Source organism: Manis pentadactyla, chromosome 2 (genome assembly GCF_030020395.1).
Source record: "Manis pentadactyla isolate mManPen7 chromosome 2, mManPen7.hap1, whole genome shotgun sequence".
In the NCBI taxonomy this organism is placed as follows: Eukaryota; Metazoa; Chordata; class Mammalia; order Pholidota; family Manidae; genus Manis; species Manis pentadactyla.
In genome coordinates this window covers 157,606,869-157,631,530 of record NC_080020.1, presented here as the reverse complement: position 1 = coordinate 157,631,530, position 24,662 = coordinate 157,606,869, and the positions used below count along the sequence as shown (strand labels likewise).

Sequence of the window (24,662 nt, the reverse complement as noted above, 5' to 3'; positions counted from 1 at the left end):
GCCACAGGCAAATGAGCGCGGCTGGTGTTCGAGCATGTGCGCATGTGTGTATGCGTGTGCATGTGTATTCATATATGCTATTCCAGAAAAGGTTTTGACTGAAAAGCTGAGGAAGATTAACACCAGAGCTGGTATTCACACCAGGTGCCTTTTCTATGCATGCTGAGACCTCTCTGATGGTGGGACTCTGGCAGTAAACATGCAACTTCCTGGAGTGTGGTGAACCTTCCAAACACCTAGAGTTTATTCTTTAAGCAGGAAACCCTGTCTTCCTTAAGCATTTGGAGTCAGGGTCTTGTGGAAGTGCTTTTGATATTTCTCTACCTTACCCAGCATAAAGACAGATGGACTTTAGCTATTTGGTGCCTCACATCCTCACGGTTACGGAGGTTGGTATCACATCTGTTAATCAGGGGTGTCCCCAAAGGCTATACATACAGGTCCCTCTGTCCCTTTACTAAGTGACTCCTGAGGAAGTTTCACTCTCAGTAAGGAACTGTCACTCTTTGTTGGCACTGACTCTCAATGCTTCTAATCTGCTCTAGCCCAAAAAGCAATTGAAGTACTTAAGCTTGTGAAACCAATTCATCACAGAGACAGTGCTAAGGCTCTTGTGATCTCTTCTTCAGAAGAAAATGCATGTACTTTGTGATAGCTGTAGTAATTTCCTCAAAGGCCTGTCTCCCACCTTTTGAAAAAAAAAATCTGTTAGGTGCTGAGGTTACTTGATGTTGAACCTCCAAGTGCGAGTGGAAAAGCAGAGTGATAGAATGCAAGGATTCTTATAGAACGTAGGAAACATGACGTGACTGCCAGTTACTAGCTACATGACAGGAGAAAACAATCCTTTCCCAAATGTGTGTAACATATGCTGCTTCCTGGTATGGTCACCACAGAGATCTTCCCCCCAGCATCCCTGCCTGACAGCTGTGCCTGGGTGACCAGTCACCTTCTATGTGCCCACAGGGGCACTTGGGACATCACAGGCAAGCTGGGCTCTGCGGCACAGAGCAGCAGCAGACCTAACCGCACGGAGCAGCAGTGCGTCTAATGCACAGAGCCGTAATATCACTGAAAGGAGATGGGAGCTCAGGGAAGCCAGGCTTCTGGCTCCCTGCCTTTAGTCTTTCCTCCAACATAATTGTACCTTCTCCCACGAGCCTCTAGACCGGCTGGCCCAGCACCCTGGGAAGCCTGGCTGAGAGGAGCGTGGCCAGCCATGGGTGGCCATGGCTATACTCACAAGGGAGACGTCTTCACGTAGCTCACGTTGCTGCTGCCCTCGGGGCACTCGGGGCTGACGCACTGGAAGCCTCCTCCAGTGTTGATGCACACAGTCCCCCGGGGGCACAGGTGCTGGGTGCTCACACACTCATCAACATCTGAAATACAGGAAACCTGGTGAGGGTGAAGGACCCCTCACCCCCACCCACTGCTCCTCCATCACTGACAGGACCGTGTAAAAGGCCCTGACTGGCACGGAAGTGAACTTCCCAGAGCCCCAACACTTATTCTTGAAATGGGAAACCCCATCTTCCTTAACCAATTGAGATGCAGGTCTCATGGGAGTGCTGCAGAACCATGCTGGGGAGCTCCTCTCCCAGGATCCCGTCTTCCCTCCCTGGGGTGTGATAGGTTACTGAGGAGCTGGAAGCACAAATGAGTGCTACAGTGCTTCTCTCAGACCTGCCTCCTCCCCAGCCTGAATGCCCTGGAGTCTCCCCTCGGTGTCACACCCCTTAAGATTCAAGTCTTCAGGAAGGCCTTCTACTCAGCCTCCCCCATGCCCCATGCTGACATCCCCACTCTCCTTTGAGTGAGTTCTCTGTTCCCTTCACAGTGCGCTCCCAGCTGGAGGCTGTTTCTTCCCAACCTTGCACAATCCTATACGCATACTTATGGGATGGATGGATGGATGAGTGTTTGGATGGATGGATGGGTGGATGTTTGGATGGATGGATGGATGGATGTTTGGATGGATGGTTGGGTGGGTGGATGGATGAGTGGATGAGTGGAGGGGTCAGTGAGTAGATGGGTGGATGGATGGATGGATGGATGTTTGGATGGATGGATGGGTGGATGGATGTTTGGATGAGTGGAGGGGTAGGTGAGTGGAGGGGTGGGTGAGTAGATGGGTGGATGGATGGGTTGATGGCTATCTGGGTGCCTTCTCTTACCCCAGTTCCAGGTTACCCACTTCTCAGCCCTGCAATGAGCCCCAGGAGGATGTCACTGGGCAGCCAACTCTTCTCTCACGTTCCACAACAGCCTGCAGAGGAGCCCTCTGCCCTCCCTCTCCCCCATAGTTCAGAGCCTTGTTTGGGGCAGCTGGCCTCCCCCCAGCCCTGCAGCCCCTGCCTCTGTTGCAGCCTCACTCACCCTCACAGCCCTTCCCGTCAGCCAGGGTCCGGTATCCACTGGGGCAGGCACAGCGGTAGGAGCCCGGGGTGTTCACACAGATGTGCATGCAGAGCCGGGGGCGCCCCTCCTGCCTGTACAGCTCACATTCGTTAACGTCTGGGGATAGAAGTGCCCAGTATGACTCCTGGAGCCATGTGGCTGGTGTCCATCAACTGTGACCCAGGACCCCTGCACCCAGGTCCTGCAGGTGATGGCAGCTGAGGCTAAGTGGCTGGAACTGGAGTGGCCAGCAAACCCTACCCCCAGGCGGAGTACCCAGAAGAGGAGGCAGCAGACCCCCCTTTCTCCCTAGCCACAGCCCACAGAGGGCTGAAGGGAGGAGTGAGAGGGAGTTGATGCACTGGCCCCCTGGTGGGTTCCTCTGCCTGAGGCTTACGACTCAAGGGGACTCTGCAGAGGCTGGCACATCAGCTCTGGCAGCCCAGAGAGCAGGCGCGGAGCCACAGACTCACGTTCCCCGCCTGGTTTGTGGGCTCACCTGAAGCCCCCACTTCAGAGTGGAGTGAGAGTCTAGTTTCTGCTGCTGCACAACAGGCTGTTAGCACCATTTGACTCAGGTTTCAACCCTCAGGTCTGAGCTGTTTTCAGAAGGAACTTCGGTAATTGGGAGAGGTGAGGGCAAGTGGCGGGTCCACAAAGCTAAGCCAGAGGAGCCCAGGAAATGGGCCTGTCAGGGAATGGCCCCGTCCAGCCTGGGCGGCTGTCAGCCACCCGCTCTGTGACTTCAGCCACGACGGAGAGGGAGGGGGCTCGCGGCTCTTCTGGCCTATCTGCCTGGTTTGGGTGGCACCCTGGCCAGGTTCTGACAAGCAGTAGGTGGCGAACGGCCAGGCTCCCCCGGGACGAGCCCTCGGCGAAGCCACCTACCCTGGCAGACGCTGTCGCCGGCGGCGCCGCTCAGGTGGAAGCCCGCCTCGCAGCTGCAGTGCTGCGCCCGCTCCACCTGCGCGCAGCGCGGCGCGCGGCTGAAGGCGGGGTCGCCGGCCACGGTCCCCGGCGGGGCGCCTGCGGGGAGAGGACACCCTCAGTGCCCGGCACGTGGGTCCGACCCGGGCCGGCCGGGAGGAGAGCCGAGCCGGGCGCGGCCGCTTCTCGGAGTTCCCCGGAGTGGGGAGGAAGGACAGGGGGTGAACCACGCACGCAGCAGCGCCCCGGGCCGCTCGGGCACGCGCAGAGCCGGGAGCGCGCGGAGGGCACCCCGCGTGGAACAGCTGCCCCCGCGCCGCGCGGAGGTGGCGGTCTCGCTTCCGAGGCCTGGCAAGCGCCAAAATGCTAACCATCATCACTGGGGTTTAAAACACTTCTTTTCCTGTTGCTGTTCTTATTTACTGTTGTGATTTTTATGTTTTCTGAAGTGGCTAAGCCTTTTGTTTGTTTTTTTTAAACCAAGAACAGAAATCGGTCTGCTATTCAGACCGATTGGTTCTTCAAAGTTTTCAAAGGATTTAGAGCTCTCATGCGGTCAGGGGATCGTAGAGGATGCGGTGGTAAAAAATAATCGGATACGCTAAAGGGCACACATCGTACAATTCCACTTACGGGGTCAGACAGACTCATAGAAAAGAATGACTGTTGGGGGACGTGGGGGCAGGGGACTGGGGAGTAACGCTTCGTGGGTAGGGCTTCAGTTCTGCAGGATGAAAAGCGCTCTGGGGATGGATGGTGGAGATGGTTGCACAACAATGCGAATGTACTCAAAATGGTTAAAATGGTAAGTTTTATGTTTGCATATTTTTACCACAATATAAAAAAATATTGAACGATTATCAATAAAAATATTTGGAGAGAGGCTTTCCTGGCAGAGCTAATGAGAAGGAAGTCTCCATACAGAGGACCAGGTGAGCAAGAACCCAGTCATTTGCTGGGCCATTCATGTGAAGACCTGAGTGGGCTTCAGGTGCACCTGCTTACTCTGCCCCCCTCTTTCTGGGGATGTTCCTCTCCAGCGCCCCCAGACCCAAGAAAGAATTCCCTAAAGGTCTGACAGCAGGCACCCTGGCGTGCAGGGTTCAGAACTCTCAGAGCCCAGAACCAGTGCATTCAGTCTGAAAGGGGGCCCTTTCTTTTTCCTTCCTGTTTTAAGTAGGAGGAGGCTCTGCCCTGAGCCTGTTTCCATAGTGAACAGCCCAAGAGACTCAGGATGTGGACAATAACCTCACGAGACATCTAGTTATTCAGCTTGAAATATTCCAGCCGGTAGCAAAATCGACTGATTTTGCAGCATGTGATGGGAGTATTTGACAGGAGAAGCTGCTCTGTAGAGGAAGGGAAGGCTGACCAGGGAAGGTGGAGCACGGGAACTTCTCCGGCCAGAGTCCCAGTCTGGGGAGTTCTCAAGTTGGGAGTCAGTCCTTCCAGAGGCTTTTTTTTTCCATTAAAAAGATCAAAACTCTGTTACACCAAAGAGCTAAACTTCATCCCAAATAGCCAACTCTCAGAAGCAAAAGTGTGGACGGGAGAAGAGCCCGCTGCCCATGTGGGGAACTGAGCTCCTGCCCTGTCTGCACTGGGCAGCTCTCCACTCTTTGCAGTGGAATGTCCTCACCCAGCCCACGACGGCTACGTACCTGTCTGGGCCTGCTGCTGACAGCGGCTCCCAGTCCTTCCCGGAGGACAGATGCATTTGTACTGGTTGACTCCTTCTACACATGTCCCACCATTTTGACAAGGCTGGCTGGAGCACTCACTGACATCTAGGAAAATAAATCATTTTCAAGTACAAGTACGTGAGTTCTAATTCTAAAACCCAAACATCAAAGATGGCGTAGCTTGCTTGACATGGTGGCTTTCCACCTCCCCGCTCTGCGCTGGCCACTGCCCCTGCCCCTGCAAGAGCTGGGAGGGGGCGATGGGGCTGAATGGCCGCCCACCCTCCACTCAGCACACCACATACTCTCGCACACACTGTGTCCATGTGGAGCTCTGCCGAGGAAGCTGGCCCATCACCCAGTCACGCTCCACCCAGGGGCACCATTTTCTAAAATGCAGTATAAACAACTGTAGTGGTGCAAAAGTGTCCACACTGTCTCTGAGTCAAGCCCTACCTACACCCCCAACTCCCTACCAGCATGCATCCAGGCAGAACACCTTTGGAACATGAACTCAATTCAGGGGAGTTCCGAGAGGGAGGGATGGCCCATCAGAATGACCACAGGTAGGGAAAATCAACTCTCTCCAAATTTCTTATCCTCAACATTTCCTTAGTGTTGGGAAAGGGAAATGTTCCCTGTTCATGCACAAGACAGTCCTGTGGAAAAGCTATATATTAGGGACAGATACATATTTAAAAGTTTAATAGGTTTTTCTCTGTGTGGTGGGACTACAGGTCATTTTTCTTTATTTATTTATATTTTTTGTGTGCTTCCATTTTTCCACAATGAACATTTCTAAGTCTTCTAATTAGAAAAAGAGGTAATATCTGCTTGTTATGAATTTCTTACACCCAGTGATAATGCACAGCGCACAGGCCTTTTCCACCAGAGAGAGAGGGTTTGTCAGTTCATGGACTTGACTCCAGCATCCTGGGAAGGAAAATCGGAAAGCTGTTCCTGCTGTTAGAAGAGCATCCTTCCCTGATATGCCTATCAGGTGCCTCGCTCCTGATGAGAACAGCAGCCTTGCTGGGGGTGGGTTGCAGGGACCGCACCTTCCCTTCAGCCCCCTCATGAGTAGGATGTGCTGCAGGCTGTTACACAGTTTCTATTACCCACGAAAGGACCCAGACCATCCAAGTGCTGCTTATTCCTGGGGAAGGAGCATTTCAGTTTCTCAGTAACCTTAGCCTGGTTGTGCTCTCTCCCATACGTTTTGTCTTCACACAGTCAGTTTCCAAGCATCTGTTTGGAATGCCAAGCTTGGAATTCCTGTTTCTATCCATTGTTCCATGCCATCATTGCTCAACAGTAGGCTGAAAGTGACAGGCCATTAGGCCATTAATCTGTGGACAGAGGCCAAGGATGTGAACACTAACGTCTTTCAGTGTGGGACCTGCAGGGCCTCCAGTGTAAGGCACGGGGCCTGGCTGCACCTGGCTGGTGGGGGAACAGGGGCCAGTGGTGGGGCATCCCTGGCTCAACAGAGAACCACTCTGGTGCCCTGGGACCCCATGCTCTGTCTCCCTGTCTGGATCTGGTTGTGCTGGATTTTCATTCCTAGACAGGCTCTACAGAGATGCTCTTTGTGTCTTATCATGATCTGAAGTTAGAGGCATTCCATGGCCCGATACCCAGGCCTGGCACCCTGTCTTTGTCTTGACTGAGATTTGGTTGTCACCACATTCACATCTGTCCCTGGCTGTGGCAATTAGTTACGTGCATGGTGCCCTCAGAGCAGTAAAGAGGGGCATTGGCAGAGGCTGGCAAGCTAGGAGAATGGAGGATAATTCTGTGTGAATTTACTATATTCTGAGCACTTACTATTTTCCTGGAATGGAGCTATAGGTTTAACATGCATGGTCTGATTTTTTTCCCTTTTATTTTTATTCTTTCCTGTGTTCTGTCATATCACTGCAAAATCTCCATTTCTCCAATCTCTGTTTGAGGTTTTCTCATTTTTATTGATGCTGTCCTTTCATAGTTTTTATCTTTTGTAAGTTGCTTTCAGTTTGTATGGAAATATTAGGTTATAGTCTTCATCTGTTTTATAGGCATGTATTTCTGGCATTCCTATTGTCTGTAGAGATTTTTTATTCTCAATTTTCTTGTAAGAGTTTGTATGAGATTTGACACAAGTCCTTTTCTGTTACTCCTATGAGGGGAAACAAGTTTTCCTGCGTAGCTTTTCTAACTTCCTGACTCACTGTCCCACCTCACTGTGGCTCACGCTTTCCCAGCTCAACCCTCTGCTCTCTTCTCCCACTTTTCTCTGGGCCAACTCTTTCATTTGCACTGATTTTTCTTGTTGGGCTCAATTTCGATTCCCCTGCCATTAGAGCCTCCTCTGCCGTGGAAAGTTCTAAGAGTTGCTAGGGGCCAGATGACTCCAGCAAATGACGCTTCCCATTGAGAAGATGAACCATACACCTGAGAAAACTGGCCCAGAAAGGCCAGACTGAGATGGATCCTAATAAAATGACTACATTTTAAATGAAATGAAAAAAATTATTTGGGCATCCAGGGATGAAGACCAAGAGACTTAGGATGGCATCAAGAGTATCGGTTACAACAGAGGACATGAAGGAACATACTTAAGATACTCCAGGAAAGAAAATGGGAGCCAGGCATTTAATGTCCAATCCAACTGGCATCCAGTAGAGGTACTGCACCCTTTTTGAAAGTGCAAGAACTTGGGGCATTGCCACCCAAGTCCATCTTCAGGAATCGACTGGTGTCACTAATGCACAGCATCCCAAGAACAGAGATGGCTGACAGCGGGGACTCTGGCAGTAGTCTTGTCCAAACAAAGAAGAACTCTTGCCTGAATCTGATCTGGAGTTAGTGACTGGTTTATAAGAAATACAGAGACCAAAAGTGAACAACCTTCCAGTTATAAGACAAGTAAGTCCTAGGGATGTAGTGGGCAATGTGACTGATCACAGCTCCCCATCCTGAGCCAGTTCTTTCCTGTCTCTACCCTCTCCTCATTGGTGGTCCTACCACTGCCCAAGGATTTAAATTCAAATACTATCATTATGCTCATAACTCCCAACTGCTCTCTCTGACCTTCCTCTACCTTGAGCTCCAGAGTTTACATCCAACAGTTCAGCTGACAGCTCTGTTGTGAAAGGCAGTTTTTAGACCCTGCTTGGCTGAACAATAAGCCTCGGCCTACAACACTTAACAGGAGATAGAGAGCCCACATACCCTGTGCCGAGCTTGCCACCTCCTGTGGGAATATCTGTCCCTGTTTCAAGCTCAGTGAGTGTGTATGTAGTGGCCCCAGGCACAACCTCTGCTTTCAATATTTCACGCTCCCTGGGGAAGGAGTTAGGGTCCTTCAGCAAGAGAGGGGCACACACGAGGGAATTGCCCGGTGTCGGCTGCTGAGAGGGACCTGTGGCCACGGGGTCCCGCCCCCTCTGTGGAAACTGAGCTTGCTGCCTTTTCTCCATGTGAGTGAAGCATTGTCCAGCCAGTGTCCAGCCCAGTGGGCTTGCTGGTAGCTCAGATTACAAGGAGCAGAGGGCAGCCCCGCTGGGTCCTCGCTGGACTGGCACCCTGTGCACAGTGCTCTACTGCATGATCTCCATGGGCTGAATGAATGATTCTCCCCTAGGATGTTGCACAGACATGACCAAAATGGAATTCTTATCAATAACCCTCACACAGGTAGTTTATAAACAAACCTACATCCATGGCTGTGTCTTCATTGCCTCTGTGAATGACACCATGCTCCCTGACCCCCACGTGGAGCCTGGAAGCCTCGCCTTCTCTCCGGCCCTCACAGCCCACGTGGGAAGGCAGCAAGAGCCACTCCTCCAGCACATTTTCTGCACAGCAGCAATGCACAGCTGCAGTCACCATGGTCCTCGTCTTAAGCCCATTTACCACGCCCGCCCGGAGGAAATTCTGCCTAATGCGGCCTCCAAGGCTGAAAGAGCCCTGTGTGTCTCTCCTCCTGGCCATGCGCATTTTCAGCTCACACATTCCTCGGACACATGGCTTTAGATTTGATTTTTTCATTTCCTCAACCAAGCCAAATTCTTCCCTTTCTTAGGGTCTTTGCGACATTACTCCTTCCTACTGAATGGCCTCTTCCCAAGCCGCCCACCACCTACTCCCCATGTGACTAGATCCTACTCATCTTTCCAGTCTCTGCACCGTGGTCGCCCTCTCAGAGGGGCCCTCCACTGTTTCTGCCCCCATGCAGTTTCTTCGCAGTCCCTTGTTTGTCCCTACAAAGCCCTGACCACAAATGGCAATTCGTTTACCGCTGTGCTCTCCCCTGCCTACTGCGTGAGCCCGTCCAGGACAGGCAGTGCAGTCAGCCTCAGTGTCGAATCCTAGCATTTGGCACAATGCCTTGTGCATAACTGGTGCTCAATGGAAACTGGTTGAATGAATTAATAAAGGTCAAAAAAAGAAAAAAAAAAGCAGAGTGGTGATGATTGCTAAACACTCTTCTTTTTTCCCAGCATGTGGTAAGGGACAGAGGTATCTGTTTCTCTCAAGTTTTGTGTTAGGTCACCCATGTTGTCAAAGGAACAAGTTCTGTGACTGTGATTCCCCAGATTCAGAAAACTTCAGTTCTTAAAAAAAAAACAAGCCCTTCCAAGAACAGAGGGAAAGAGGGAAATGATCCAGGAAGCCAAATGGCTGCTTTCCCTTCTGGAGCTCTGGAGCCAACCTCTGCCCACTGGATTTTTTTCATGGTGTAATTATGCGCAATTTCCTTTTATGCCCACTTGGGTTCATCGCCTTCTTTCCAAGCAGCTGACTGAGGAAGGGGTCGGGGGCAATTTTTAGAAGCTGCCAAATTTTCACTGACCCTGACACGGAAATGAGTCTCTGTGATTAAGAAGACTGTTTTCCGCCCTGGTCACAGCACACAGTGACTACAAGACCGCTGACATGGCAAAGAAGGTGGATACATGCAGGTGTGCAGGGGAGGTTCCTGGTGGAGGGGCTAACCAGGTCGTGGGACTCCAGCCTGTGTCCTGCCCACGCTGTTAGCACTGCTACATTGGTCACCAAATAGCAGATCAAAACACTGCTTCTCCCTCCTGTTGGGCTTGGGCGGCACCCCTTTGAGGCTCTTACTGGGGGCAGTATCATTAATCACATAAATTCCTACTGAGAATGGAAGTGTCAATGCAGGCACCACCCACTAACTGGGGAGAGGTTATGCCCAGCCGCTGATGGAGCCTGTGGCTGTGACAAGTGTCTATGTTCCGTCACCACACAGAGTGAACTCGCATGCCTGTTTACACTTAAAGAAGTGAAAAATATCCACCTAAGATCTCAGTGTGACTGGCCACTGCCTCATCCCCTGAGCCCATCCTTCCCAGGCTTTAGATGGTCCACATGGTCCCAGTGAAGGTGCAAAGGACAGCAGCAAGCAGCCCTCCGGCTACAGTCAGGGAGGACAGATGGCCAGGAAGGAGGCTGAGGTGATGGAGGATGAAGAGTACGGCAAATCTGGATGAACTGGGAAATTCCAGGGTGAGATCAGGAGGAGCACCATGCTGGACAATGGGGAGGCCAGCAGACTTGCAGGTCACACTTGGCAGTGGTCCTCCCAGAACTTAGACCACATCGCAGGGCTGATCTTTGAAGGGACAGCTTGGCCTTCTCAGAATGTCAGGGCAGGTGGAAGTGAACATGCGCAGCTATGTCTCACCTGGCCAAGAGCTGACACGTGCTCAGTCAGGTCGACAAGGCCTGGGGCTGGCTTGTGGCAGGCGGCTCCAATTGCTCAGGGCCCAAAATGCATCAGTGCTTCAAAATTTTCAAGATTCTGGCAGCAGCAAGAAGCAGCAAAGGAGTGTTTCTCAAGATTTAGTCTATGTCAGAATCATATTAAAATGCAGATTTCCCAAATCTCATCTGTAAAGATCTCCCCCAACTCAGTAGGTCTGTTGAGGCCTCAGAGCCTACCTTTTACAAGCTTTCTGGCTGACTCCGAAGCTCCTGAAAGTTTGAGAACCCCAGGACACAAGCCCTGATACAGTAGGACCTTCTTACCCACTGAGGTGGTCCTGCTGCAGGGAGACACGATACTAATACATATCTGAAACATGCAAGTTTAAAAGGGAAGCTGGCCGGCGTGTCCAGATCCTCCAGGAAGGCATCCGAGTCAAGCTGCTGATGGAGCCAGGCTATGAGAGAGCTTAGGTCCCTGCCTCTGTCTAGTCACTAGGTGTTCTTTTCCTCAAGCCATTTCGTATGACTGTTCCTGAGCCTCTGATGTTTACCTATCTGCCTAAGAGTGCATTATTTCAGCTGTCTTCTCTGATGAACTCATCTCTTCATTTGAACTCCATCATGCTCCTATAAATGCACACATCATATGGAGGACAGAATACGTGGATAATATCTGAACAAGACAGAAAAAATAGCACATGGGTAAAAGTGCTTCTGCCCTACTCGGGGAGTGGGCTGGTGTGGCCCTTCTGAGCAGGTTAGAGGAAGTGAGCGTGCAGCCAGCTACCACCCCACTCCAATTCCAGATCGACGGCCCAGCAGCGATGAGGACAGACCCAGACCTTAGCACTGTGTGTGGCAGTGAGGAGTCGGCCGCCATGTGAGTGTCCGTGATGGGTAGGAGGTGGGGAGAGCCCCGTGGAGGACGATGCAGCCAGCAGAGGTGCCAGAGTGCTCCAGGGAAGGATCAGCGGGGCTCTGTACCTTAATCCATCAATGAAAATACAGACACCCAAAGCAATCACAACCTAAGGTCATGTCCCCACCTCTGCTGCCATAGTTTATCACCCAGAAGGTGCTTACCCTGGATGGAGACCTGCAGGCCAACAGCAAATCCAGATCCTGGGCTTCTCCCTGGGTGTTTGCATGTTACATGACTTGTATTTCCTGGCTGGTTCCCAGCTACATCTGAGAGCCGGTACCTGTCCTTGTTTTTCGCAGGAGATGGGAAATGGACGTCTAAACCCATGAGCACGGTTGCCTTGGGCTCCTCATGTCAATCCACATACTCCATCTTAAAACAGCATGTTTTCTGAAGGGCCTGTATGTTTTCAAGTTATTTATGCACAGTCCTCTCTACACTGCTCTTTGCAACATTTTTATGTAATATTTGTATTTCTGTTTCAACTAAACTCATGGACATTCTGCCCCAGCTCTGAAAATGGCTGGTGTCCATGGTTTTTTTGACCACAGATTTTGAAGAGTCAACAAATTATGCATGCCAGCTCTCATTATTTTCCATATCAAGAAAGTACTGTATTCAAGCCTAGCACAGAGCAAAGAGAACCTTTCTCTGTCTCCCCCTCATCCCAGTGGTCTCTCCTGGAGCCTGTCTACACCGAGTCCCAAAGTGGACACAAAGGGCATTCTAGGAATTTCCTCACCCTCCCTCCCTCGCCCAGGTCATCAACAGCCTCATCAACAATCTACAGCCCCAGAATGTCGATCAGAGCCAGTCACCAGTATCCAGCAGAGGGAGGTATTGGGGAGCACAGATTCTGGGGTCAGAGTGTCTGGGAGTGAATCTGCGCAGCCTTATCCCATCTGTGTGGCTGCAGGCACATTCCTTCACTTCTGCATGCCTCTATTTCCCCATATGCAACACAAGACTAAATTGTTGCAAGAGTTAGAGAGTCATGCAGAGAGAGGCCAGCCCAAGCCTAGTGTGGGGGTGCTTCACCAGGCATGCTGGCTGCTGTCTAGTGGTTGTGGAATGGTGGAGAAATCAGGCAGAAGGTGTCCCATGGAATGACCCATTCTGTCCAGTAGACCCCTGCTGGGGTGCAATAGGTCCAGCCAGGGGGCAGGGAGGAGGGACCGTACCTCTACAGTGGGGCTGCTCCCCCGTCCAGGTGCCGTTGGGAAGACACACCACGCTGCTGGGCCCAACCAGCTGGAAGCCAGGGTTGCAGGTGAAATGGACTTCGTGATCCACTAAGTACTTGCTCCCAAACTTTCTGCCATCCGGAAGGGCATTCAAAGCAGGACAGGACACTGGGAGGACCAGAAGGACCGTGGTCATTCAGACAGCATTCTCAACCACAAGGCCCCGTGGCTGGCTGCCTGCTCCAGCCTTTGCACCTGTGAGCATTTTATATGCTGCATCTCATGGGATCCTCAAAGCCCTCTTGGCATGGGTAACACATGCTGCTCAGTGAAAGATGAGACCACAGCTCAGAGACACTACATGTTGGCACAGGGCCTCGCGGCATGGGAGGATCAGAGCTGGGACTCCCACAGGTGTGTGACCCCAGCTGCGCTGTCTCCTGAGGTCTCCTGAACAGGCTGGGCTCAGCCCCATCTCTGGGCCTCGCCTTTTGCTCTTTTCTCTGCCTGGAATGTTCCTTCCCCAGAAATTCCTATCTATGGCTCCTTCCTACTCTTCAGGTCTCAACTTCACGGCTCCCCCCTCCCAGAGTTCTCTGACCACCTTGCTGGGCTAGAACCTCCCGCAGGTGCTCCCATCCTATGAGCTCACTTTGCTCTCTTCTTGGCATCTGTGACCATGGGAGTCATCTGACTGATGTATTTGTTCCCTCAGAATGCAGTCCCAGAGACAGGGGCTTTGCTGGGCTTGGTGTCCCTGTGGCATCCCCCCTGATCTGCCCAGTGCCTGGCACACACTGAATGCCCAGCAAATGTATGAATGAAAACTTGCTGATTGAGTTCTTGCCAGGCACCAGCCACTATATTAGGTGCTTGGGATAATCAGTGAGCCAAACAAAGCCCAGCTCTCAGGAATTCCCCATCTACCAGGGGAAACAATCAGTAATTAAGATCCATAAGCAAATGGCAGAGTGTGAAAAGACGTGGTAAGTGGCATGTAGAAAATGGAAGTAGGGAATAACACTGTGGATGCCAGAGGAGGGGTGCAATTTTGAATGTGGTGGGCAGACTAGGCCTCTTTGGAGCAAAGTGTTGAAGAAGGTGAAGCCACAACCTTGCAGATATCTGGAAAGGCCAGAACGAAAAACCAGTGCAAAGGCCCTGATGTAGGAGTGTGCCCAGCAGGTCTGGGGAACATCAAGGAGACCACCGTGGCTGCAGTGGAATGGACCAGGTGGAAGGTAGTTAGGGATGAAGTCACAGAGGAAACAGGAGTAAGGGAGAGCAGAGTTTCACAGGGCATCAAAAAGCAAACAGGAGGCCAGGCAACTCGCTCTCTGTGTGAGGAGGCCACTGGAAGCTTTGGGCCGAGGTGAAGTGACTCACTAACATGGTAACAGCATGACACTGAAGGTAGCTTGAGTGTGAGAGAGGAACGGGCAGGAAGCAAAACCCTGAGATGTGGGCACTGGGAGTGGAGGAGAGGCCGGGCCCTGGCTGTGCTGTGTAGCAGAGCCATCCGGATTTCCCAGGGGACTGCTGTGGGCTGGAGACAGACTCTGGGTAAGCCACCCTGCCCCCCAGCCCCATCTTCTCAGGGCCACATGTTGTTGGTGCTTGTTTAACAAGAGAGTGGTGGCACAGGTTGGACTTGGATTTCATTTAGCTGGAAATTCAGAGCCACTTCTAAAATACTACCAAGTAAGTTCTCAGTGGCATTTGTAAAAATACTTTTAAGATTTTAGATAAATGAAAGGAAGCTATCGCTTCAGGTGGGCAGGCTGCAGTGAGAGAGCATCCCTCAGCAGCTGGCATGAGGGCAGCATCTGCCCTCACACTGATCAGGGGCCCCTGTCCCCAAGGCAGCAGGCAGTCCACGTGGCTCTGCCCACCCATCCCACCACAGTCCCTCCTGGAGCATCAAGGCAGTCTGGGGGGAGGGCAGGAGCCGGCCCCTCCCCTTGCTCTCAGTGCCCTCGGCTTCTGGGGGGCATCCACCCTTTGCCAGGCTGCCTTCTTTTAGTTAGCCTCCAGCTCCACCCCATGGTCACAACCTGGCGAGAAGGAACTCAGTGTGAGCTCACATCCCAACGCTTCAGTGCTCCCAAGTTGCTGCCTCAGTCCTGCAGATTAATGCCTTTATAGTTATCTTTTAAACGCTGCTTGATTGTGCTGAAAAGGATCGAAAATGCCTTGAGGGAAAGGAGTAGGGTCTCTTTGGGGATGAGGAATGAAAACCCCAAGAAAAAAGACCCAATTACCTGCTGGAGCAACAGGTAAATCATACCTGAATAGATGGAACAGTACATGGCTCATAGCAGGTGCTCAATAAATGTGAGTGGAATTAACGGACGGATACATATCAATTAAAAATCTATTTACAGCTCTAACTAGGAGCCAAAGCCTCTGTGCAGTGGAAGGAGACGAGCCTTGGCTGGTTCTCCCACTATGAGGATGACCCGGTGAGTTTCTGGGGTCATGGGGAAGCTCTCTGCACCTTCCGGAGGGAGATTCATGGGTAAGGAATGAGGTCAGCAGTGAAGCAATCCTGGCGATTTGGGAATAAAAGATGGAATGAGGCTGTCTAAATAAGCCTCAAAGCCATCAGTTGTGCCATTCCCAGGAAAGAAAGTCTGGAAAGATAGGAGGGAGATACGCAGAATGGAAATCAGAAAGAGAAAGGCCAAGAGTTCTCCAGGACTAGAGATTCTGACTACCAGCAAATGCCCTTAAAAACAAACAAACGAGAAAGATAGTTTTCCCACTATCTGCAATTCAATCTGGGGCAAGCTTCTGGCTGCCAGCAGGCTCAGACGAAGCCCCCCTTCCTCACCTGCAGTGGGGATCCTGACAGGGGCCTGCTCCCATGTCCAATTCATGGGACAGACAGAATGCTTGGTGGCAATTTTTTAAAGAGAATTGCCCACTTAAAAAAATCTTGCATGACCCTGAATCCAGTGACAAGAGGGCTACTCACTTCACAGTGGCGACCTCTCTGTCTGTCCTAGTGCACAGAGGGGCCTCTAACATGGGCAGGGCAGCTTTGTTGAAACTCCCGGGAATCACAGGAGCTCTGATCTCACAAAAACAAAAAAATCTGTGTTGAGCCTCCAGCAGAAGAAAAAAAATCACCAGATCTGGGACCTGCTATTGCTAGCTTACTTCTCTTGGCCTCAGGTTCCCCCAACTGTAGCAAAAAGGATGTCCTGCCTGCCTCTCAGAGTCTGGCGGTGACGAGCCCCACCAAGGGCTCCTTGCAGCACCTTGGAAAGTGAGGAGTTGGGCAGGTTAGTCCACTTCCGCACTTGCGGAGCCAAGGAAAACAGGAGTTGGCTCAGTGTGGTTGAGAACCTGGATTTGCTACCATAATTTCTGAGAAGGTAGGAAATCCAGCACTTTCCCTGGGGAACTTATCTCACACAACAAAGGCCCTTGACAAGTGTGTTGTGAGTGAGTAGATGGCATCAGATCTTCCACAGGCTCATGACAGAACAAACACGACAGCCGCCTCCTCGGCCCCACCACCCTGGTGAGGGCCAGAGGAAATCCAGCCGGTCCTGGGCCTGGGCTGTGAAAGCTTTTGCCAGGAAGCCTCCGGTGTCTGTAAGGGTCCCACCCTGGGGGAGGGAGTATGGGGGAACGCTGTCACCTCAACAGATGGACGGTACTTGCCCTCAGCAGGCTCCCCCTCCCACCCACTGGCACTAATGGGACTCACATCCGAGGACTAATTTCCATGCCTGGAAAACTGAGGCCCGTGCTGTTTCATGGACTGACCAGGAGCACTGCATGAACGCAGGGCTGCTGGCGGGAGACTGTGTGGGGGCTCAGGGAGGTGCACATGGGAACAAGTGGGTGTTTCATCCAATTTTGCTGGGGACTTAAAACTGCTCTAAAAAATAGTCAATTAAATTTTTAAAAAATGGAACCAACTGGAGTCTCCCCAGGTAGGAACAGGAAAGGAGAAGCAGCTCATGCTCTGAAAATGGTGCCTTTGGACAGTTCTGCAAAGATAAGATGTAGACGTGAGAGTCGCTGTGGCTGGATGCAAAGGCCTAAGGGGAAAGGGGGACATTCAAACGGGGACACAGAGCCAGCAGATGCCTCCTGGCACACTTACCATGCACCTCTACCAACCAGGGTTTGAAATGGGCCCCACAGAAGGCTAGGCAGGGGAAGGTTGGGGACAGGGGAACCCCAGGTCAGAATGGGATGGAGCCCACAGGTGAGTGGCCTGAGGATCCTGTGGCCTCAGTGGTGCTGATCTGGGACCCACCGGGTGGGGCATCCGGGCCCACTCTGGTCACAGAGCTCTGCAGCGCGGCCAGCCGGCTCTTCATGTTGCGGATGCCCTCGGCGAAGCGCATCTCCTGGCCTTTCAGCAGTTGCTGCAGCTGGCGGATGGCCATGAGGAGCTGCTGTTTGCTGAGACAGTTCTGGGGAGAGAAGAAGCCACCCCCGTGGTGGCTGTTTCAGTCTGGCATGCTTGCACTTGGCTTCCAGAAGTACCCAGACCCCTGGGACCAAAACACCTTAGCGGCTCACCAAGCACCTTGTGAAAGTGACCTCACAGGGTGACCCAACTTCTGCCACTTAAGGAACCAAATTGTAGGGCACATTTCGCAGCCCCAGGTCACTCCTAAACAAAAGATGTCACTTTCAAAGCAAAGGGCAGGACTGATGAATCTAAATGATCAGGGGGTTGAACAACATTTGAACCTAAAGTGCATAATAATCTCTAATCTGTTACAGAAGACGCTCCCTAATTCTGCACTCCAGATGAATGCTCTGAAATCTGGGCCTTGGTGAGCTTTTTCTTTCTTTCTCCCTTAGACATTTTTTAAAGCAGTTGGATGATCAAACATGTAAGACAGGCAAATCAGGGGTGCTCAGATTATAAAAATGTAACAGGGCAAATAAAAATAAAATCTCAGTAGAGTTAAAGAGGCATTCCATAAAAGTCAACCCCAATTCTAACGATTTTTAAAAAGTTTAAAGAACACAAAAAGAAGGCTCATGCTTCCAGCAACACCCAGCATCCTACTTAATGATAAAAGTCTCCAGGTTCCCGATCTCCATTGCCTTTAAGACACGAACGGGACATGAACAGGAGTACGAAGGGTGAATACAACAGGTATGCAGGTAGTGACAGTGACCTGGCCCTGGGGGGGTGGGGGAGACCCCTGGGGGTTGTGTGTTACCCCAGCATAGTCTGCCCTAACCTGACTCCTATTACCTGCCTGGAACACACAAGAACAGCAGGATAGCTGTCTCGAGGATAGGCTTAAAGGTCATTTTAATTTTATCTTTTATATTTAACTTTTTTCTACAATGAGCATTAGTTTCATTGTTCAGAAAATGGTCCACAAGGCAGCAGGACTGCCGGGAGCCCCGTGGCCTCTGCAGCCTGGGTGGCTTCCAGTCTCGCCAGTGGAGAGCTGCCGCGGAGGTGGAAGCGGGGCCCCCGCTGCTCTCCCAGGAGGCTGCCAGGCCGCGGCACCTTGGCGACTCCCCCGAACGCATGACTCACTGGCCTGAGTCAATGGATGCTTTTGACAAAGCTGAATCCCCAGTCGCCCCTGAAACTCGTTAATCCATGGGGGCGCCTTGGCCTCCACCCTAACCAGGGCCTGACGGGGCCGCGCCCCAAACGCAATTGCTGGGAAAGAAGTTTCCTTCCTCCTCCCCCATTGCGGTCCTCCCCACATGGGCTCTCGGGTACCCAGGCAGCGACCTCCTGCCATCCCCTCCCTGCCCAACATTGCACAGCCATCCCACCCAGACGGGGTTTCCCACACTCACATCCCCTCCTTTAAAAAAAAAAGAAAAAGGAGTTGCTTTTATAAGATGACTTCGGGCTTATGTGTAATTATATTTGTGAAGTTCTTCACTTTACAAAGCTATTTGCCTCTTCAACAAGTCTTAGGGCTAGCAGCCACCCTGGGAAGGAGGCCCGGGATGGTCTGCATTTCAGAGATGAAGATACAGAGGCAGAAAGTCAAGAGACTTTCTCTGAATCACGCGGCCTAGGAGTGGTGGGGCAGGACTGGAAGCCCTGCTGACTTCCATGCCGGCCCCCCATGCTCAGACCATTTTATGTCCTTTCTCGTCTGTTCTTCACACGCCCTGGGTGTCCAGTGGCCTTGCTAGGTTGCACTAGTGATTGATAATTCTCTGACCTACGCCAACTATCCCGCCAGGGTGGAACTCTAACTCCTGTGCAAAGGTCAGGTTAGGGAGTGCGGGCTGGGGGCAGGAAGTGGGGAGGTAGTGGGCAAACCTCCCTCCCACACTGAGCCAGGAGAGCAACTGCCGCCCTCTTCTACACCAGGCAGGGCTGTGACAGCTGGGGCAGGGCTGCTGGGCCTTGGATGTCCCAGAGGACAGAGAAGGGGGAGCTCAGTGCCAAGGCTTCTGCGGGGAACCCGGGGCTGGCGACATGGGGCTCAGTAAGCAGAGAAAGATGGGCAGAGTGTGTGGAGGGACGGGGCTCGGGTTTCACTTGGCCACTGGGCAGGCAAGCATGTCTAACCTCCGTGCTCCTGGGTCTGGGCACAACTGTCCTCTGCTTTTAGTTGCACTTCCCCCGAGTCCTGCCTGGCACCCAGAATGTGGACAACTGGTACCAACTGTTTTCCTTCCAAGAGTTCAATACAGAGGAAATGTGCTCATCTCACCATTCCCAGTGCAAAGAACTTCAAGCCCAGCACACTGAGCATCCCAGGCAGGAGGGAGACGGCGAGCTTGGGCAGACTTGCTGAGGGAGCTTAGGGAAGGCCTGGTCCACCCCTGCCTCCAGCCTTGCTGGGGTGTTGCTAACAGAACAAACTGGTTCAAGGAAGACTCTTGTGAGCCCAAAAATAAACCCACACATATACAGTCGATTATGACAAAGGAACCAAGAATATACAATGGGGAAAAGATAGTCTCTTTGATAAATGGTGTTGAGAAAATTAGACAACCACATGCAAAAGAATGAAACTGGACCCCTACTTTATACCACACAAAAGAATTAACTCAAATTGTGTTAAAACCTTTAAACTAAGACGTGAAACCATGAAACTTTTAGAAGAAAACATAGGGAATAAGCTCATTGGCACTGGTCTTAGAAATGCTGTTTTGGATTTGACAGCAGAAGTAAAGATAACAAAAGGAAAAAGAATCAAGTGAGACTACATCAAACTAAAAAGCTTCTGCACTGCAAAGGAAACCATCAACAAAATGAAAAGGCAATGTACTAATGGGGGAAAATATTTGCAAATCATTTATCTGATAAGCGGTCAATATCCAAAATATATAAAGAACTCATACAACTCAATAGCAAAAAAAAAACCCTAACACATGTGGCCCGAGTGAGCGCGGCGGCGTCAGCCCACCCGCGGTGCCTCCCCGCGTCCTCTCCGCAGCGCAGCGGTAGCGGCCCCAGGAGGAGGAGGAGAAGGAGCATGTCGGACGGTTTCGATTGGGCCACAGAACGAACCCGGCCTCGGCCTCTGAGAGCTCCACCTAGTTCACAAGATAATATCCCAAGCAGAACTTGGAGTCAGCAATGGCTAAACCCCAGGTGGTTGTAGCGCCTGTATTAATGTCTAAGCTGTCTGTGAATGCCCCTGAATTTTATCCATCAGGTTATTCTTCTAATTATGCAGAATCCTATGAGGATGGCTGTGAGGATTATCCAACTCTATCAGAATATGTTCAGGACTTTTTGAATCATCTTACAGAGCAGCCTGGCAGTTTTGAAACTGAAATTGAACAGTTTGCAGAGACCCTTAATGGCTGAGTTACAACGGATGATGCTTTGCAAGAACTTGTGGAATTCATCTATCAACAGGCCACGTCTATCCCAAATTTCTCTTACATGGGAGCTCGCCTGTGTAATTACCTGTCCCATCATCTGACAATTAGCCCACAGAGTGGCAACTTCCGCCAGTTGTTACTTCAAAGATGTCGGACTGAATATGAAGCTAAAGATCAAGCTACAAAAGGGGAGGAAGTGACTCGAAAACGATTCCATGCATTTGTTCTCTTTTTGGGAGAACTTTATCTTAACCTGGAGATCAAGGGAACAAATGGACAGGTTACAAGAGCAGATATTCTTCAGGTTGGTCTTTGGGAGTTATTGAATGCCCTCTTTTCTAATCCTATGGATGACAACTTAAATATGTGCAGTAAAATTACTGAAGTTGACAGGGTCAGTTTTGGAAGATGCCTGGAAGGAAAAAGGAAAGACTGATATGGAAGAAATTATTCAGAGAATTGAAAATGTTGTCCTTGATGCAAATTGCAGTAGAGATATGAAACAGATGCTCTTGAAGCTTGTAGAACTCCGATCAAGTAACTGGGGTAGAGTCCATGCAACCTCAACATACAGAGAAGCAACACCTGAAAATGATCCTAACTATTTTATGAATGAACCAACGTTTTATACCTCCGATGGTGTTCCTTTCACTGCAGCTGATCCAGATTACCAAGAGAAATATCAAGAGTTACTTGAAAGAGAAGACTTTTTTCCAGATTATGAAGAAAATGGAACAGATTTATCAGGGGCTGGTGATCCATACTTGGATGATATTGGTGATGAGATGGACCCAGATATAGAAGAAGCTTATGAAAAGTTTTGTTTGGAATCAGAGTGTAAGCGAAAACAGTAAAGCTAAATTTCAGCATAGCGGTTTTAGCAGTTTAGGTTATGGTGATTTAGCAGAACACAGGAAAGCAAGAAAATTTGTCACACTTATACCAAATTAAGGATGTTGAGTTATGTTACTAATGTATGCAACTTTAATTTTGTTTAACACTATCTGCCAAAATAAACTTTATTCCCTATAAAAAAAAACCAAAAAAAACCCCCTAACAATCCAATTAAAACATGGGCAGAGGAACTGAACAGAAATTTTTCGAAAGAAGACATACATATGCCCAACAGGTACATGAAAAAATGTTCAACATCACTAATTATCAGGCAAATGTAAATCAAAACCCTGAGATATCACCTCACACCTGTTAGAATTGCTATGATCAAAAGGACATGAGATAACAAGTGTTGGCGAGGATATGGAGAAAAGGGGGCCCTCCTGCACAATGTAAATTGGTGCAGCCACTATGGAAAACAGTGCAGAGGTTCCTCAAAAAACTAAAAATAGAAATACTCTATGATCCAGCAATTCCACTTCTGGATATTTATCCAAGGAGAACAAAAACAGTATCTTGAAAAGATACCTCAGTGTCCACATTCACTGCAGTGTTATTTTCCGCAGCCAAGATAAGGAAACAACCTAAGTGTCCACTGATGGTTTTAAAAATTGTGAGCTATATACATATATATAATAGTATATTATTCAGCAGTTAAACAAAAAGAAGGAAATCCTGCCATTTGTGACAACACAGATATACCTTGAGGGCATTGTGCTAAGTGAAATAAATCAGACAGAAAGAGGCAAATAGCATTATGATCTCATTTATATGCAGAGTCTAAAAAAACTAAACTCACAGACACAGCAAAAGAATTGGTTGTTGGCAGAGGGGGTTGGGGGAGAAATGGGTGAAGGTGATAAAAAGAAGGCACACACTTCCAGTTAAGATAAATAAGTCCTGGGAATGTCACGTATAGCATGGTGACCACAGTTAACAATACTGTCCTTTGTATCTGTAAGTTGCTAAGAGAGTAGATCTTAAAAGTTCTCATCACAAGAAAGAAACAATCTGTAACCATGTGAGATGATGAATGTTAGCTAAACTTCTGGTGGTGATTATTTCACAGTATACAGACATATCAAATCATGTTGTATACCTTGGACTAATGCAATGCTGCATCTCAATTCTATCTCAATAAAACTGGTAAAAGAAAGAAAGAAAGTTTCCAAGGGAAAAAATAAAAAGAAAGGTGTTTGTTCTCCTGGCCAGACCACATGCCAGGGTCAGGGCAGAGTGCCAGGGAAACCAAGAGAATTACTGCCTTTTGACACGAGGTTTGATGAGTCTGTGCTGCAGCTGTTCCGAACAGTGCAGTTCCTTCATCCCAGAGTGCTTATATGGCCCCCTTGGGAGCCATGCTCAGAATCTGTGGCTGGACCTCATCACAGGCATAACTGAGCTCATCTGCAAGGCTGGTGACGAAGCTGGGTGACAAGGCTGGGATCCTTGCAGACCCTATAAATGCTCACAAGGCCTGCATTATGGGAGCAAGTGAGGTCACGCAAGGGGTATTGAGGACCTAAGTGTTTCCCCTTATCAAAACAAAGAATGCATCCCATGACCAGAGACAACCACTGTTAACTTTTTCTTGGTTTTAACTTTTGGATGAGACACATGCTCACACACACAAGTACCATCGTGTGTACACTGGACCATAGGGTGCATGTTCTGTAGAAGCCCCTCCTTCTTGACTCTGGGTTTTCCAATCATTTTCAGGTCAGTTAGTTGAGCACTTTGCTGGGCTCTGGGCCCCGATTTCACTTCTGTTCCCCAGTGCTCCTGTCAGTCTGGGGAGGGGCCGCCATTTGTCTGCCACTTCTCCTCCCATAACCACCACCCTCTCCTGCTCTGGGCCAAGAGGAACCATGGCCTCAGAACAAATCATTGCCTTCTTTGCAAACACAGCTCTTAACCAGGTCAGTCCAAGGGAGCTTCAAGGACCCTTGAGGCTGGGGTACAGGAAGCAGGCCAGACCTTCAGGTGTCACCCACCTGTACTTCAGCCTGGCCCTGCCACAGCGAAGGGCTGGCTTTGGGTGTTCTCTTCCCACCTCAGGTTCTCAGAACCCAACTGCAAAAAGCCACCACAGACTCCCCACCCCTCCCAGAGCCGACCTCCCAGTCAGGCAGGAAGGCTGGTCAAAGCTGTGACTGGGCCAAGGTCAAATTCAGACAGGGCTGGCAGGGCGGGCTCTATGCCTGGGAAGGAAGGGCACATCCCAGAGGCTGAGGATGCCCCGTCAAGCCCCACTTTCTTCCAGGGCCCTCAAGGGACCCTCATTTGTAGCACTTTTCTTAGAGAGGTTTCCTCCAGCAGTATAAGTTCCCATCCCTTCCACCTAGTTTATGCCCTTGACAATACATTTAAAAAGTCTCTGATTCTTTGAGTTAATAACTTATTTGAAATGGGACCAAGGAAAGACATGCAGTGGGATTCTTCCATCTTTAAGGAAAAAAGGATGAAGCTTCACTATTTCTGTGATCAGACTCTTCAGAGAGTGGAATGGGGTGGGCACCTCATCAAACTTGACACGAGGAGAACCTGAGAAGCAGCAACAGAAGCCACCCCACCAGCCCTTCCCAAGCTGGTCTGGACATGGAATAGATGGTTCTGGAAGCCACAGAACCAAACCCCACCCACCACACCCACCCCTGGAAAAATCTCACCCGTCTTCCGCCCTCCCACCCCCTTGGCTCACAACATTTACTCTGGTGGACGTAAGGAGGTGCTCAGCTTCAACCCCCCCTTTCTCTGACACTAAGTAGAGGTGGGCCTCCAGGGCCATTTTTTACCCCAAGCCCCTATCTGCTGGCCCAGGGGTGGGCACAGACCAAGATGATGTGTGTCTCCCCCCAGCTCACCGGGTCCACGTGCCCAGACCCAGTAGGTCACTGCATGACTACAGGTCGTGTAGTGTCCCCTCCCACTACATCCAGGCCTGCTTGCTGTTCCGGCTTAACTGATAAACAAAATCCACACCCAGAGCCTGCCCTGTGGGCACCGAAGTGCTGGGGGAAGCGCCAGGGCTGGGTGGGCGCCCCGGAGTGGTCCTCGAGGCTTTTGTTCTCATGTGACCTGGCTCGATGGTCTTCCTCCCAGTGACAGTCTGGTAACAGTGATAATTTCCCAGAGCCATCT

General features: G+C 50.5%; 2 protein-coding genes across 2 annotated transcripts in view; one reads left to right on the top strand and one right to left on the bottom strand.

Annotated features, from left to right (window-relative positions):
• FBLN7 (fibulin 7) overlaps positions 1-24,662 on the bottom strand; it is a 39,607-nt gene that overhangs the window by 1,202 nt on the left and 13,743 nt on the right. The window contains exons 2-7 of the mRNA XM_036905056.2: positions 17,104-17,263; positions 12,825-12,995; positions 4,989-5,114; positions 3,289-3,426; positions 2,380-2,517; positions 1,244-1,382 (exon numbers count right to left, since the gene is read on the bottom strand). Of these exons, the coding sequence (XP_036760951.2) occupies positions 1,244-1,382; positions 2,380-2,517; positions 3,289-3,426; positions 4,989-5,114; positions 12,825-12,995; positions 17,104-17,263 (872 nt within the window). The remainder of the gene's footprint in view (positions 1-1,243; positions 1,383-2,379; positions 2,518-3,288; positions 3,427-4,988; positions 5,115-12,824; positions 12,996-17,103; positions 17,264-24,662) is intronic.
• LOC118922381 (polyadenylate-binding protein-interacting protein 1-like) lies at positions 20,273-21,660 on the top strand. The gene is given in 3 exon segments (XM_036905055.2): positions 20,273-20,354; positions 20,357-20,988; positions 20,990-21,660. Coding segments are annotated over 3 exon segments (1,206 nt in total). The 3' UTR covers positions 21,482-21,660.